Source organism: Porites lutea, chromosome 4, assembly GCF_958299795.1.
Source record: "Porites lutea chromosome 4, jaPorLute2.1, whole genome shotgun sequence".
In the NCBI taxonomy this organism is placed as follows: domain Eukaryota; kingdom Metazoa; phylum Cnidaria; class Anthozoa; order Scleractinia; family Poritidae; genus Porites; species Porites lutea.
In genome coordinates, this window is record NC_133204.1 from 29209712 (window position 1) to 29223300 (window position 13589).

Below are 13589 nucleotides of genomic sequence, written 5' to 3' on the forward strand. Positions count from 1 at the left end.
TTGTAGGCGTGTTCAAGTCGATCGGCATCAATTGAATCCCGTGACTGTAGTCATGTCTATTACCCTTAAAACAGGTGCAAACAGTAAAACTCACCCGGCCTGTAGGGAATTAGCGATGTCATTCATCTGCTGTCAGTAAACAAGAGGATCACAAGACCATGGCCGCTGAACGGGAGAGACGCTTGTTGCTGTAACAAATTAAGATCAATAGAGAGTTTCAGGAGGTTTAAATAATATTTTCTGGCTCACGGAAGGAATGGGAAATAAAACCTACGGGGGTGGGGGGGGGAGGGTACTCCCAATAATGGCAAATACGGGAAAAGGGTACTTATTTCAGAAGTCATATATATCAAAGGGTAGGGATTTCACTACGTGCAGTATATGAAAGGGTAGGAAATTATATCATTTAAGTATTTGAAAGGGCCTTTAATTAAAATGTATCAATAAGACACGCCATAACTATCTCATTTTAGTTTTATCAAACGTTGCAAAAAAAGGCAAAAAGACTACTGTTTAAGCAATATAGGTATGTGAAAGGGGTACCATTTTTCAATTGAACGTATACGTCATCGATAAACTCAAGTGTGAGATTGTGGAAAATAAACCACTCGGTTCCCGGATGTAGTTTTTTATGAATTTTACGAGTGGTATATTTTCCAGTAAAACATTTGTGTCTATATAATAAAAAAAGGGTAAGGGGTTAGGCCCATCTCGGGCCGGAACCTCCCCGTATGAATTAAACCTTTGTCAAGAGTAGCCCCCTCCCCACCCAGTCCCCGGGATAAAAACAGCACTGAAAACTACAAATTGTTACTGAGTTTTTCTGTCTGTTTACTTGATGTAAATTAAGGTAATGTTCTGGGAGTTTCGTTCTGGTGCAGACGGTGCTATAAAAATACGTTCTTTCATTTTATCTTATTTTTTGTCTTAATGTTTCTTCTCGTTGTTGTCAGCTCGTTATCATACATTGCAACACCCAACTAAAATCAAAACGAAAGTAAAATGTGTGCAAAAATAAATAAATTTAGCATGCACAACATGTTCGTCGCCATATGAATATGTCATTCAGAAACTTTTCTCTTCTTGACATAAAGTCAAAACAAAATATTTTGGATAGCGTTTGCAGTTGATCCGGCATTTTGGTGACTATAACAGTACTTATAAAAATTTGTAAAATAATAAATGTTCTTAAAATAATGGTAAATATTAACAAAATATTTAGCCAGCGGCAAACTAAGTAAATAATCCCTTTACCAGTATTCATCGAGAATGGAAAAAAAAAACGATCATGGCCTAGATCTCCGGTGCTAGTCATTTTATTCAAAATAATGTTAAGCTAAAGCAATTTATTCATACCTAAAATGTTCAACTGCTTTCCAAAAGTTATTGGCAGCCTTGCTGTTAATCCACGCTTCCTGCTTCATAAACTTTTTTTTTCCTAAGGCTAAGTTTAGTCTAATGAGCCCTGAGCTTAAAGTGAAGCTGGCGTATAATCTTGCTTACCTCTGGCTCGGGTGCAAATTATCTTGAAGTTGAACACCGCGGCGTCTTGTTGATAACCATCCACCATTCTTGTGCAAGGTTCTGAGACCGGCCTAACGTTCGTTTCTCTAACACTCGATTGATTGTCGACGTCGGCTTTTGAGTTTTCTACCCTAAACTGGAGAGTATTACTTGGTTCGCAAGCAATAAAATGCACATTGCTCCACAGTCGTTCGCCATGTTTTTTTCAGGCGCTAAACGTGAGAAAACAAGAAGAATAATTGAATGATAATGAGCGAAATTATTTGCAATTTAAATGAAATTTAGCCTGCGTACAAACGTCGATATTTTCCAAAATAAGGCTACCAAAGAATGAGCTGTGGCTTTAATTTTTGTTTAAACCTTTCTTAAAAAGCAAACGGCTCGAATCAGTTTAAACTTTTCCTTCATAAATAAAACTATCTGTCTATATCTTGTTAATTTATTTTAGGCTGCAGATGAAAATAGGTTGGTGACAAGCCAGGGTATGGTGAGTACTCTCCAGCATGGTGTCCTTGTATCTCTATCGAGCGAGTCAATTGAGAGGATCATATGAGAACACCTAATAATTAAGCCTCCAAAACAGGCTGCGTTGTAGGGGTACTCGGGCGGGTTTAGCCTGCGTGGCAGGCGTTAAAAGGTGAAGGGGCAATTTGGGCGCGCGAGGGAGAAAGGAATGGAAATTCCCCTCATCCGTCCTCCCTCCTCCCTCGCTCGTGGTCTCGCGTCGTTTCCCTTCCCCTTCCCTTTCGAACGCCTGCCACGCAGGCGAGGGTGGGTTTGGAGGAACAAACGGAAAGTTCGAGACATTGTTTTCTCTTTCTTCCTCTCGTGTGGCTCGGGCGTGCTCCACGCTGTGACTCCGAGATCCTCCTGATCGCCCAAAATATAATAATGCCAGGTGGGACTATCCTACCCTGTTCACAGACCCCCTATAATTTTCTCAAGTCCGTCAAGCGCGTGTGATAAAAAACCGCGGAGGGATTTACTGACCGCCAGCGTAAGGGGGTAGCGGCGGGGAAAGAAGAAAATAGACGCAGATGTTTTCGAAAAGAAGGAAGAGAAAAATGAAACAACGTCTGTGTACAGGCTAGGACTATCCGGACGACCCGCAGGAACAAATCGCCCGGATATAGAATTGAAGTGTCATCACTATAGAGTAAAGATCTATAACAGCTGTCATTCAGTTATTATTAATCTCAGATTCATAGGCAGAAAACAAAATAAGCTATAATGTTTTGTCTTCCCGTTATGTCTTAATCTTACGGTTTCACACAGGCATTCCAAAATCCCCTTTTGAGCGCTTGGTAATCAATCTAATGGTATAGCGTAAAGATTAAAAGGTTTCATTAGCCTGTCTGGCAAGGGTTTCAGACCGAATTAGGCCTGGTTCAGACGCCTTACTTTTCATTTGCCGAACCTAATTGAATAAGTTCGACTTTGTAGCGACACTGGCGCGACATCTGATTCAGACAGCGCACTGTGTGTCGAACCTATGTCAAGTTCGACATACTGTCGAACTTAACGCTTTTGCCGCACCAAAGTGAAACTGCCGTACCAAATTGATTCAGACGCCGCTCTTTTTCCGCACTTCATTCGTCAGTTAGGTTCAGTACATTAGTGGAGGAGCGTCTGAACCGGGCCTTAATTGGCGCGAAAATGGAGCGAGGATAAATAGACCAAGGGGGAGGGGAAGGGGCAAAGAGGAAACTCCACTTCGCCTCCCCCTTCGCCCTTCATTCCTCTTATTTGCTATCGTCTCAGTTTTCTCGACGAACTCAAAACGCAGAAACGCTTGCAACAAGGATAAGGTCCGATCTCATACATGAACATTTGCTATCTTGTAAATCGCAGGTTACGATATGATTTAGAATGGTGATAAGGATGCCAACGCCTTGTAGGTTAGTAGCTATTTTGGTCCTTTACTTTTGCCCCTATATTTTTTGTGGGAACGAATGCAGTAATTCATCGCCCAACTGTGGATAAAGGAATAAAAATGTCATTTTAATTTTTAGTCACATTCCGGTCCCGCGAGATAACCACGTTGTTTTAAAAGTGTTGAACTAGGGACAATCATAAAATTTATAAGCTATTTTGAGACAAAGGAATAAACAGTTTTTCTCTACAAAAAATAGTTTTATTATTTTTCACATAACATCAAACAATTACTGAACTTCGGCTTCGAAGAAAAGCTGTACTTTACAGTTATTTCAAAATGTACAAAATTAAAAAGGTGATAGCTCTCCTTATGTAAATACAATTAAAATATGAATTCCTCTTTTATTTTTTGTTCCTTTTTTTAATTTTTTGTTTGTTGTGGCTTATTAGTATTTTGTATTTTTTGTTTCGTTTTTTGTTTTGTTTTTTAATTTGCTTGTATGGGTTTTTTGTTTTTTCTTAATTTTTTGTTAATTTTTTAATTTTTGTTGTTTGTTTTTTTTATTTTCTACTGTTTATAGAGTTCAGTTGAACCTCAATACCTTGACTAACAGATAATTAAGAGACTGAAAATATATCTATACTGTATCTGGGCCCTGTCCCATATGTACTATAACCCTGGAGAGAAACCGGGGGTTCATTATTTTGAGGGTCTTTAGGTTTAATTTGCAGTAACCTTTCTTCGTGCTAATGTGAGAGTACTAACATTTCTTGGCTCAAATGTTTAAACTTAAATAATAAGCTCCAACATTCTATAATACTGTAATTATAACGAATGTTACTTTAGAAACTCTGACATTCGTTTTATGATAAATCTGATCTTTTAGACATTCATTTCGTCAAAGAACTGGTCTTTGGTATATCCAGTATGTCCCCCTATCTGTTCAACTGTTTCTTTTTTATCCCTGTTGACATGTATTAATGTAATACTGAGAACTAGAATCATACTCAACTGATTCTGGGGTTAATGTCGATCTGGTCTTAGCGGGGGCGGATCATTAGCAAATCGACCATTATACGTTTATGGGAAACGGCCTACCTAACCCACCCCTCAGCCAACATTAACACTTACTTCTCACTTAGGGCAAAATGTTGGCTTGGGGGAGGGGTAGGTGGGCAGTTTCCCAGAAAAGTATAATAATCCAGAAAATCTATAGCATGGGGGGGGGGGGGGGGGGTTTCAAGCTGCTTTTTTTTTTTCTCGTTGACATTTCTTTTATCTGTTCAGTACATTTTAATTTCCCTTTCAATAATATTTTTTTCTACTCCCAGCAATATGGTCCGTCCAACAATTTTCTTCATTTTTTTGTGTGTTTGTCACGCTGATATGCTGTGGTCCAATTTTATCTTTGGTTTGAATTTTACTCTCCTCGGTTTCCGAAACTTGTCATCATAAAGGTGAATAAATTTTAAGCCAAATATGAAAGTAAACCACAACTTGTACATTATCCATCTCCTCTTGATACTGGCTTGATGCTTGGTTAATTCATAGATGGCTTCTGATGCACACAGTCGCTGATATTTTTATGCCTGGTACGTTGGTTAATTAAGTGTCTTGAAGCGCAAAGTTGCTGGTATTATTTCGTAATTGGCGGCTGAATCCAGGTTCTGTCGTCTGTTGTAATTATGTCCAAGAGCTTTTATCTCCATTGTTGCGCATATCAGCAGCCGCCAGCTGATAATGGTATTAACTGTGTTTACTTATTAATCCAGGAATGGTTTCTAATTTGTTGCAAAGTTGGTCGCTGATCTGGATCCCTGGAAAGCATCCATGAAATCAAAGAGCGAGCCTCTGAAAACAAATGATATTAAATAATCGGTTTTCTTTTCTTTCAGGTTTTGCAAGTATAACTTATGGGTTTATAAGAAAGCAAGTGGGGTACACATAAACATTTTGCCTGCATGTAATAGAATCCAAGACGGTTTTGGGCCCAGTTGTTCGAAGGCCTATTAGCGCAAATCTTGGGTTAAATTTCAATCCGTGTTTCTTTCTCTTTTGTTCAAAAAGCAATTTCTCCGATAACTTTCTCTATTCAATTTATAGCATGCTCTCAAAAAATTATAAACAAAGAGAATTAAAATGAATTTGATATTTAAGCCTTCATATCTGAACTCAAATTTCAGACTAACTCTGGGTTATTTTAACCCAGCTTTTAACAACCCGGCCCTGGATTCTCGATTCCACAGCGCAGTGTATTCCTGATTCCAAGTACTGGATTCCAATCTTTCTCAGTGGGACTTGGATTCTGGATTCCAGTGGTTAGTGGGGTTAATAATTCCGGAATCCTTGAGCTATATTCCGGATTCCAAAGCTCAGGATTCCAGATTCCAATTGTAAATTTTTTCTGGATTCCGAAAGCCACACTCCGTTAAATGGGGCGAAACATTTATACTGACAAATAATTATGCCTCAGATTTTCTGCGACTAAAGCCTATTCCATATAGCACGGCACGGTTCACTGGACTTTGTACTTAAAAGTATAAAGCAAGTATTACCTTTAACGATTTCTTTTGATGGGTTAAAATGGCTTATGTTACCCTTTCATCCAATCAGAAAAAATCTTATTCTGAGATCGAATCTAATGCTAATCTAATTAATGATTCGCACGTAACAGCCTAATTTTTGTCGACACGCTTTTCAATCGTAACACATCTTTGGTAGAAGCTACTTGTGGGCTTTCGATTCTAGCTTCTCTTCGTCTTAATCCTTAATTCGGGAGAGGTAAGAACTCCCATGACGGGGATGCTCTTTATCCTGCTTAGGGTAAGAAACTACAAATTTTTATCTCAGTTTGGGTGTTTAGGGTGGAAGGTCAACATTTTTACAAATAAAGGTATCGCTTGGCGTTTCACGCATAAAAAGTTCTTTATAAAAAGAAACAAATGCTGTCAGACAGGACCGTGTTGAAGTTTGGTCTCATGGGGGCCGAATAATTAAAGCCTGAGCCAAGTCCAAACTTGTCGCCTTTCGGGGTTCAATTTCAGTTTTCCGACTATCGTATCCGCCTCTTTCATATGAGAGTGCCTCAAGGGACCTATACCTCTCAAGACAGCCTGTTGACAGTCTAGTTGGAATATTAAAATAAGTTAGCCAGCCGCGCTCAAGTTTTGTTTTATTGTGAGAGTCGCCTGTTGGAAAACAAAGCACCGTAAACTGCTTGGTACGTAAAAACGTCCTTACCTTTTGAAAGGTATTTAGGAACGGATGGAGGCATGTACAGGGCCATACGAGGCTTGACATAAGGCATCTCTCCGGACAGCATTTCGTTTAGCAAGAAGCCCAGCTGCCAAACAGTGGCTTGGTTACCAAAGAAACAGTGATGCGAAAAGAACTCTGGGGGACAGTAGTGATGGGTTCCTGTAAAGTTGAAATTGAGAATATATCAGACTTTTTCTCAACCTTCATGAGTGTTCATAAGTTTGCAGTAGAAAAAAAAAAGACTATAAAGTTATCGTTGGACAGTGATGTCCGATTGGGAGCCAGATAGGTTATTATCAGGAGCATGAGCTCATAGGGACTGATCGAGAGAAAGAGTGACGTCATTATCAGCTTTTTGCGCAATGAACAAAATTAATCATCGGTTTCTGTGTTTCGATAAAGTTTGTTCTACGTTCGTTAGGATCTAGAACTCAAATGATGATATTCGTCATCTCTCGAGCACTCCCACACTCACGTTAGTACATATTGTGTACTAGCTGTTAGTAAGAAGCTTTGGTGAGAAAGCTTCTCTCTTGCATATTTGATCTATCTGCTTGATGCTGTTGCACAAAGGCTTGGATAAGTCAGTCAATTGATCTCGTTTGAATCAATCGTGCCAAAAGATGACACAGACAATATATATTGAACAGTGAACGGACTATTTTTTTCCCAACTCTTACCTACAAAACGCCTGAATGGTTCTTCCTGAGTTTCACAAGCCAATCCAAAATCAGTCAGCTTTGCATCCATGTTGGTCAAGTCAATGATAATATTTTCTGGCTTGATATCTCTGTGCAAGATACCTTGTTCCTCGCACTGAATCGTGGCATCAAGAATCTGCGTAAAAAATCGTCTTCCATCGTCTTCGAGCATCCCGTCATCGACGTCCATGATGTCAAACAGGTCCGAAGAATCTTCGGGACGTTCGAGCACATAAACGAAATTTTCTTTGTGAGTGAAAACGTCCAGGAGCTGAATGATGTTTGGATGACAAATGTGGCGTTGGTAGTAAGCTTCAACGGGGAACTGCTTGCCATTGATCTACAGAGGGAGAAAGATCTAAGAAAGTCTGTTTCCATTCTCTGGCATTCTCTATAGCTTTCTTAACATTTTGAGCTTATTGTTGAATAAAAACGTCGCCTTATTTTTTCAGGTACAATTTGTGATACAGAAAACAAAGGAACATGCACCGTCACGGAGTTTTCAACGTAAACTGCAGTACTGTTGATTTATCCATGATGTTTGCCGCCTTTCGTAATCAGTTTAGCCTCTTCTACTAAGTTTGACCATAAAGAGGATGATCCAGTAATATATACTGTACTAAAAACATTTTATATGGAGTAGTTTAAGAGTTAATTTTGAAAAGCTTAGTGGAATCGCCATGATATTTGGGCCTGATTATATGATGCCGGGAAATACAAATAAAAAAAAACATTAAATAAAATAAGTCACTCGTACTATTTGGATATGAAATGACAGATAGCCAACGCAGTGTTGCCGTCTCATACCCGATGGGCGTTAAAACAGGGATTCAATAGATATTCCCCGTCGTATTTGGGTCCATACGAAAACTGTTCATTGCTGGCCTGCATCTCCTTCTATTGATTCAGTTATATACTCAACCGGATTTTTGAAAACGTAACCGCCAAATAAACCTCTCACACAAAACAGCTATTTTACGGCCAAAATCTCCAAAGAAGCCAGCTAAAAACTAAGAGTACAGCCATTGCTTTTTTCTGTTCTCCTTTCTTCCTCCTGGCTCTTTCTTTCCCCGATTTCCTTTTCCTTTGGAGCTTTTCGGGCGGAAAAGACCTGCTTTTTGCCCTTTTTCACCCAAATGGCTGAAATTTCATTAGGTTCGTTTTCAAAAAACACGGCTAGATATGTAGATAAGATATTAATTTCGGATAAGAAAAGTGTGGAACATTAAATGAACTGTTTCAATAATGATCTTAACAAACAAATCTTCTAAACGAAACCGAGGAAATTAAATGATTTCCGGTGACCGCAAGAACTTTTGTGAGTGAAAATCAGCGTTCCTGAATCATGGCTAAATCTTAAACTTACCTCTTTGAAATTCCTGACTCTATCCTTCTTGACAAATTTGATAGCCACCTTAATGAAATTAGACAAAACAAAATAAATCTGACGGTGCTTACTAACTTGTCGCTTGTCTTCATCTTCGATCATGAAAGCAACAGCCATTTTCTCTGTTAAGCACATGATCACAGAGGAGCCGAGAGTCATCCTACCATGCAGAATGAGCCTTGAGTAAAATGTTTCTGTGATCATGCGCAATACAATACACGGAATCCACACCGTAAAGATATAGCATGGGTGTAGTCGCAAATCGCAAAAGATTATGCGTCACGTATCCTATGAAACAAAGAGCCTAAAACTAGAAAGGCGTCTGTTCACGTAGCATTTGCTTGTGTCGAACGAGTTATTTTGCCGAACATCTTTACATTCCTAAAGGTGGTCAAAATCAACTCCGTAACAAAGAATCCCAGATTACGTTCTGTGAATTACCATCAAAACGAGTAGAAAAAATTCATCCACAGACTCGCCTCACTTAGAACTCTTACTTCTCCGCTATAATCGACTTTGAGAGTAATAGCGTTTTTTGATTTTGTTTGTTTGTTTTGTTTTGTTTTGTTTTATACGTTTTTTGTTTTTGATAATTTTTTTTTAATTGTCCAAGTGTTAAAGATAATTCTTTGCTTACCGGTAGCTTATCTCGCTTTCTCGTAGCAGAGAAAACTTGTCCAAATCCTCCAGCACCGAGACATCCTCCCATCTCGTAAGCCGCAAGACCTTTGGGTTTCCGCTTTCCTGAAAAGTCAAAAGATTCATTAGTTAGACGCGAGGGGACCTCGCTTTTCCACACTCGTCTTAAACAATTTAATAGTATATATATATCAGTACCTCTTCGCGTCTTTTTGTGGCGATTTCCCTTGTTGCTAGTCGCCACTTGTTGCGTTCCACTAGTTCCAGGGACTGAATTTCCTTTCCTGTCATCAGCAACCTCTTTCTTTTCCTAGGGACAATTTTTTATCGTTATTGTAAAGGGTCTTGCTACGCCAGAAAACATCACAAGAATTTTTTTCCTTATTGTAGCTAAACTATAGAAAAAGCTTTGTTTCGGAGTTTTCCAGGAAGCAAGAATACTTTAAAAGATTTTTCTGACTTCCCTGGAGCAACGGCTATTATATACTTTTTCGTCCTGCGTTCAATTTCTTATTGAACTTCTCTGTTTTTCTTTTTTTTTTATCGTTTCGAAACCTTGTTGGCAAAACGTTTCTCATGATTTCAGTGCCGCCAGGATCATTTACGTAACTATGGTTACTTATGATTGAAGTCAAATTGGTTTCCTAGGCGACAACACATGCAGGCGTCGAAGTTTTTAATTATTGAGTGCGCTAATGTTTCTGTAAGTCACGGACTCAAATTAAGTCTTTCATGGCCACATTATGCATTTTGTTAATAAATCTGCCTATAACTGAACTTCACTTACGATGGAAACAGGAAATGATTAATAATTAAGCTGAGTTTCAATTTTGAGATGTCTGACTTTTGGACCCTTACGTGCGCTTATAGTATATAAAAAAACTTACGTTAGGTGCGGACAAAAAGATCTTTTTCCGTGGTGTCTCTGTGTCTAATTCAGTCTCGCTGTGGGCTCTTTTAAGGCTAATAGAAAGAAAAAAATGATAAAACAAACTTAACACGATGTTAAAAGTTAATTTCGCAGTCACCAAAAGTTGAAAATTCCAAACCACTAACCTTTTTGAAACCGTGCCCGCGGTGGACTTCTCAATTGCGCTTGGCTGAAATTTCTAGAAACAAGTAAATTGGATCACTCTTGTTAAAATCCAATACAAACACACTGAGATATAACCAAAGAAAAATGATTCAAAACGTTAAGCAAAGTGAGACACTAACCTTTGATGGAGCTGCGAGTTTTCTGGCTTTGGCAGGCACGCAATCGTTTTCATCTTGCAGGCCACGCGATGATGGCGCGTATTTAGAAGTAACCGAAAGTTTCCGTTTTCTACTTGGGTTAACACTCATGGTGCTTAACAAAACTTTGGAATATCAAAAAGTCACTGTAAACGTTCTGAAATCTCCCTCACACAAACTGCGTTAGCTGTGATTAGGCTTTAAAAAAATTACGTAGTTTCTGATTGTGATGTATAATTCCTTTCCTAATGTCTTCGAGCGTGGTGCGTGCGCGAGCTCATTGTCGCGCGCGGCCGAAAATAAAACACAGGCAAGTTTTATAGAAAGACTGGATAGGAAACTGTTGTATAATTAAATATAGTGTTGTGAAGTCACGTGATATGTCACCAGAACCATTCAGATGACTCAGTGACAATCGTGTGGAAAAGGTATCAAGTAATACGATTTTTATTTTTTTCTGTTTGTTTTTTTTTATATGATATATATCATATATATATATGTATGTATATATACACCCGTTTTCAAAAAGGTTTTCATATAGAGAGATATATAGATAGAGATATACTTTTGTTTTCTTGCACGTGCGCCCGTGCGCATTTTTCACTTCTTATTGTCCAACTTGTGAAAAAACTCTTCTCAGCGATAAATTCTCTCCTTGTCAGGTTCTTTGTTCCAATTTGTCAATACAAACGAGAATGCACGAATATTGTCTGCAATTCACTTGATTTGCATTCTTTTGAAAATTAAAGAATGCGGAATTCGGTCAGTTGTAGGTCATATAATTGTTGTATTTACAGGATAAGGAGAAAATCATCAAAGATTTTCATTTTTACAACAACCCAGATGAAATGAAAAAAAAAGGGTTTTCGAAACCGCTGACTTTTTTTTCTGAGAAGGAAAATATGACGGTGGATGTCGATATTGAATATGTGGAAAGAGGCAAAAATATCATAGCAGTTGATTAAAACGGAACAAGACGTTGACTAGGCTCATAGAAGTAGAATTTATCATAACCATGATCGTGATGAGCGGGTCATACATGTTAATGTCTGACCTTTTTTCGTGTAAAATCACGGCCTGTAAGGCAACGTCTCACTGAAGACAGACTAAACTCTCGGCCAGAAATTTTTTATAAGTTAGTTTAACAGTTTCTCTTAAGCACGCCCCTGAACAGCGCATTTTTTAATACACTCCGTCAATAAAAATGCTTCGCCAGTTGCTTCAGATGCCATGACATTCGGCCTATCAATTTGGTGACGCCGCATAAATAACTCGGCAGTTTTCCTCATTCCCAAAATCAGTCATATAATTCGCCATTGCAAATTTGTATTGCAGGGCTTTTTTCTAAAAAAACTCAAAGGACATGTTCTTTTCAAATTCGAACAAAGAACCCGACGAAGAAAAAATTTATCGTTGAACCGAGGTTTTTCACAAGTTGGACAATAGCAAATGAAAAATGTACACGGGCGCACGTGCAAGAAAACAAAAGTATATATCTATCTATATATCTCTCCATATGAAAACCTTTTTGAAAACGGGTGTATATATATATATATATATTTTTTTTTTTTTTTTTAACACCTCACGTTTGTAATGACTCTCCATTGCATTTCAGTAAATAAACTACGAGAAGCATCTTTATTTTAAATGCACACATTTAACAGTTAATTTTTTTCTCATTTTTTAAACTAAACTAGTGAGCAACACTCTCCGAACTGTAGCTGTAAAACTTGTTTATTTTCCCGCGCGTTTCGTTTGGCTAACGGCGACCTCTTGAGGAACTGTTACATTAAGCCACTAAACGCCTGAATTAAAGCCATAGCTAATGACCGCATTTGCGAAAGCTGGGAACAAGCGCAGATGTGAAAGTTTTAAGGAAGGCGTGAGACAATATTGGGGCCACGGTTTTTCAAATTTTGAATTTTTTTTATCCTACTAAATAACATAACCTTACGTTAAGGCACAAGAAGACCTTATGATCAACGTTTGGGAAAAATTTCATCTTGTTCCGAGGCATCCTAGCGAGAGCTACATATCTTCAGAAAACGCCTTTGACCCAGGCGTTAAACCTATCAAGATGGGGCTAAGGTAACAGGTGTCTATTGGGGAGTTATCTTGATAATTGTTACGTGACTGTTTCGATTGTGATTATGATTATGATTATGACAATCTTCGTGTCGTACAATTTATAGCCTGAGTATCATGCCTTCCTAAGGGTTTAGGGGAGAGGAGATTGTAGATTGGGGAGGGGGAAGGGGGAGAAGAGAAAGGTCCTGTCCTTCAGCTCTCTCCCTTTTACGCTTCCATCTTTCCCCTTTTCCCCAGAAACGCCTGATACTCAGGCTATACAATTTAGGGAGAAGCTGGGTAAATAGTTCGAAATGTGAAAATCTCAGGAATCAATTTAGGTTTCTGGGAAACTGCCCACCTACCCCTCCCTTAAGCCAACTTTAACACTTACGGCTCACTTAGGGCAAAATGTTGGCTTAGGGGATGGGTAGGTGGGCAGTTTCCCAGGAACCTAAATTGAGCCAATCTCAGCAATGGAATCAGATTTTATGACGGCACAAACTATTCATACGTCCATTTTTCGCACTGTAAACTCCAGCAGCTACATTGTTTTCTTTAGGTTCAAGCCCTCCTAAAGCAAATACTAAAGAAAACAAATAGAAATATGTTCATGTAACAAATAATTTCAACTGTTGTAGCAACCCGCCTCGATAAGATCGAGTTATTAGGGCACCAGAGGTTTTTCCTCGCATGGGGCAGGATGCTTATAAAGACTGGACTAACACCGGAAACCGCGCATGAAAAGTCTCTGGCACCCAAGGTAGTTATTATCGTAATTATTGACAGAAAGATGGCCGAAATAAAATTTGCTCGCCTAAGATTTCGCTACGGTTCAGCGCAACCGTGTCGCGCGCTTACTTAATTATGCGCGTGTAGCCTCGCCTTCCAGCTGCAGACAGCC

The 13589-nt window shown here is 38.8% G+C and overlaps 1 protein-coding gene across 1 annotated transcript; it reads right to left on the reverse strand.

The window, feature by feature from the left end:
• Positions 1 to 5057: 5057 nt before the first annotated feature.
• On the reverse strand, positions 5058 to 10794 carry LOC140935679 (serine/threonine-protein kinase pim-1-like). Its single transcript, XM_073385250.1, has 9 exons — positions 10601 to 10794; positions 10442 to 10494; positions 10273 to 10348; positions 9584 to 9695; positions 9384 to 9490; positions 8726 to 8773; positions 7339 to 7699; positions 6641 to 6817; positions 5058 to 5251 (listed from the first exon to the last, which is right to left on the reverse strand). Exons 1-9 carry the CDS (start codon positions 10727 to 10729, stop codon positions 5157 to 5159), a joined length of 1158 nt encoding a protein of 385 aa, XP_073241351.1. The 5' UTR covers positions 10730 to 10794; the 3' UTR covers positions 5058 to 5156.
• Between the last annotated feature and the right edge of the window lie 2795 nt (positions 10795 to 13589).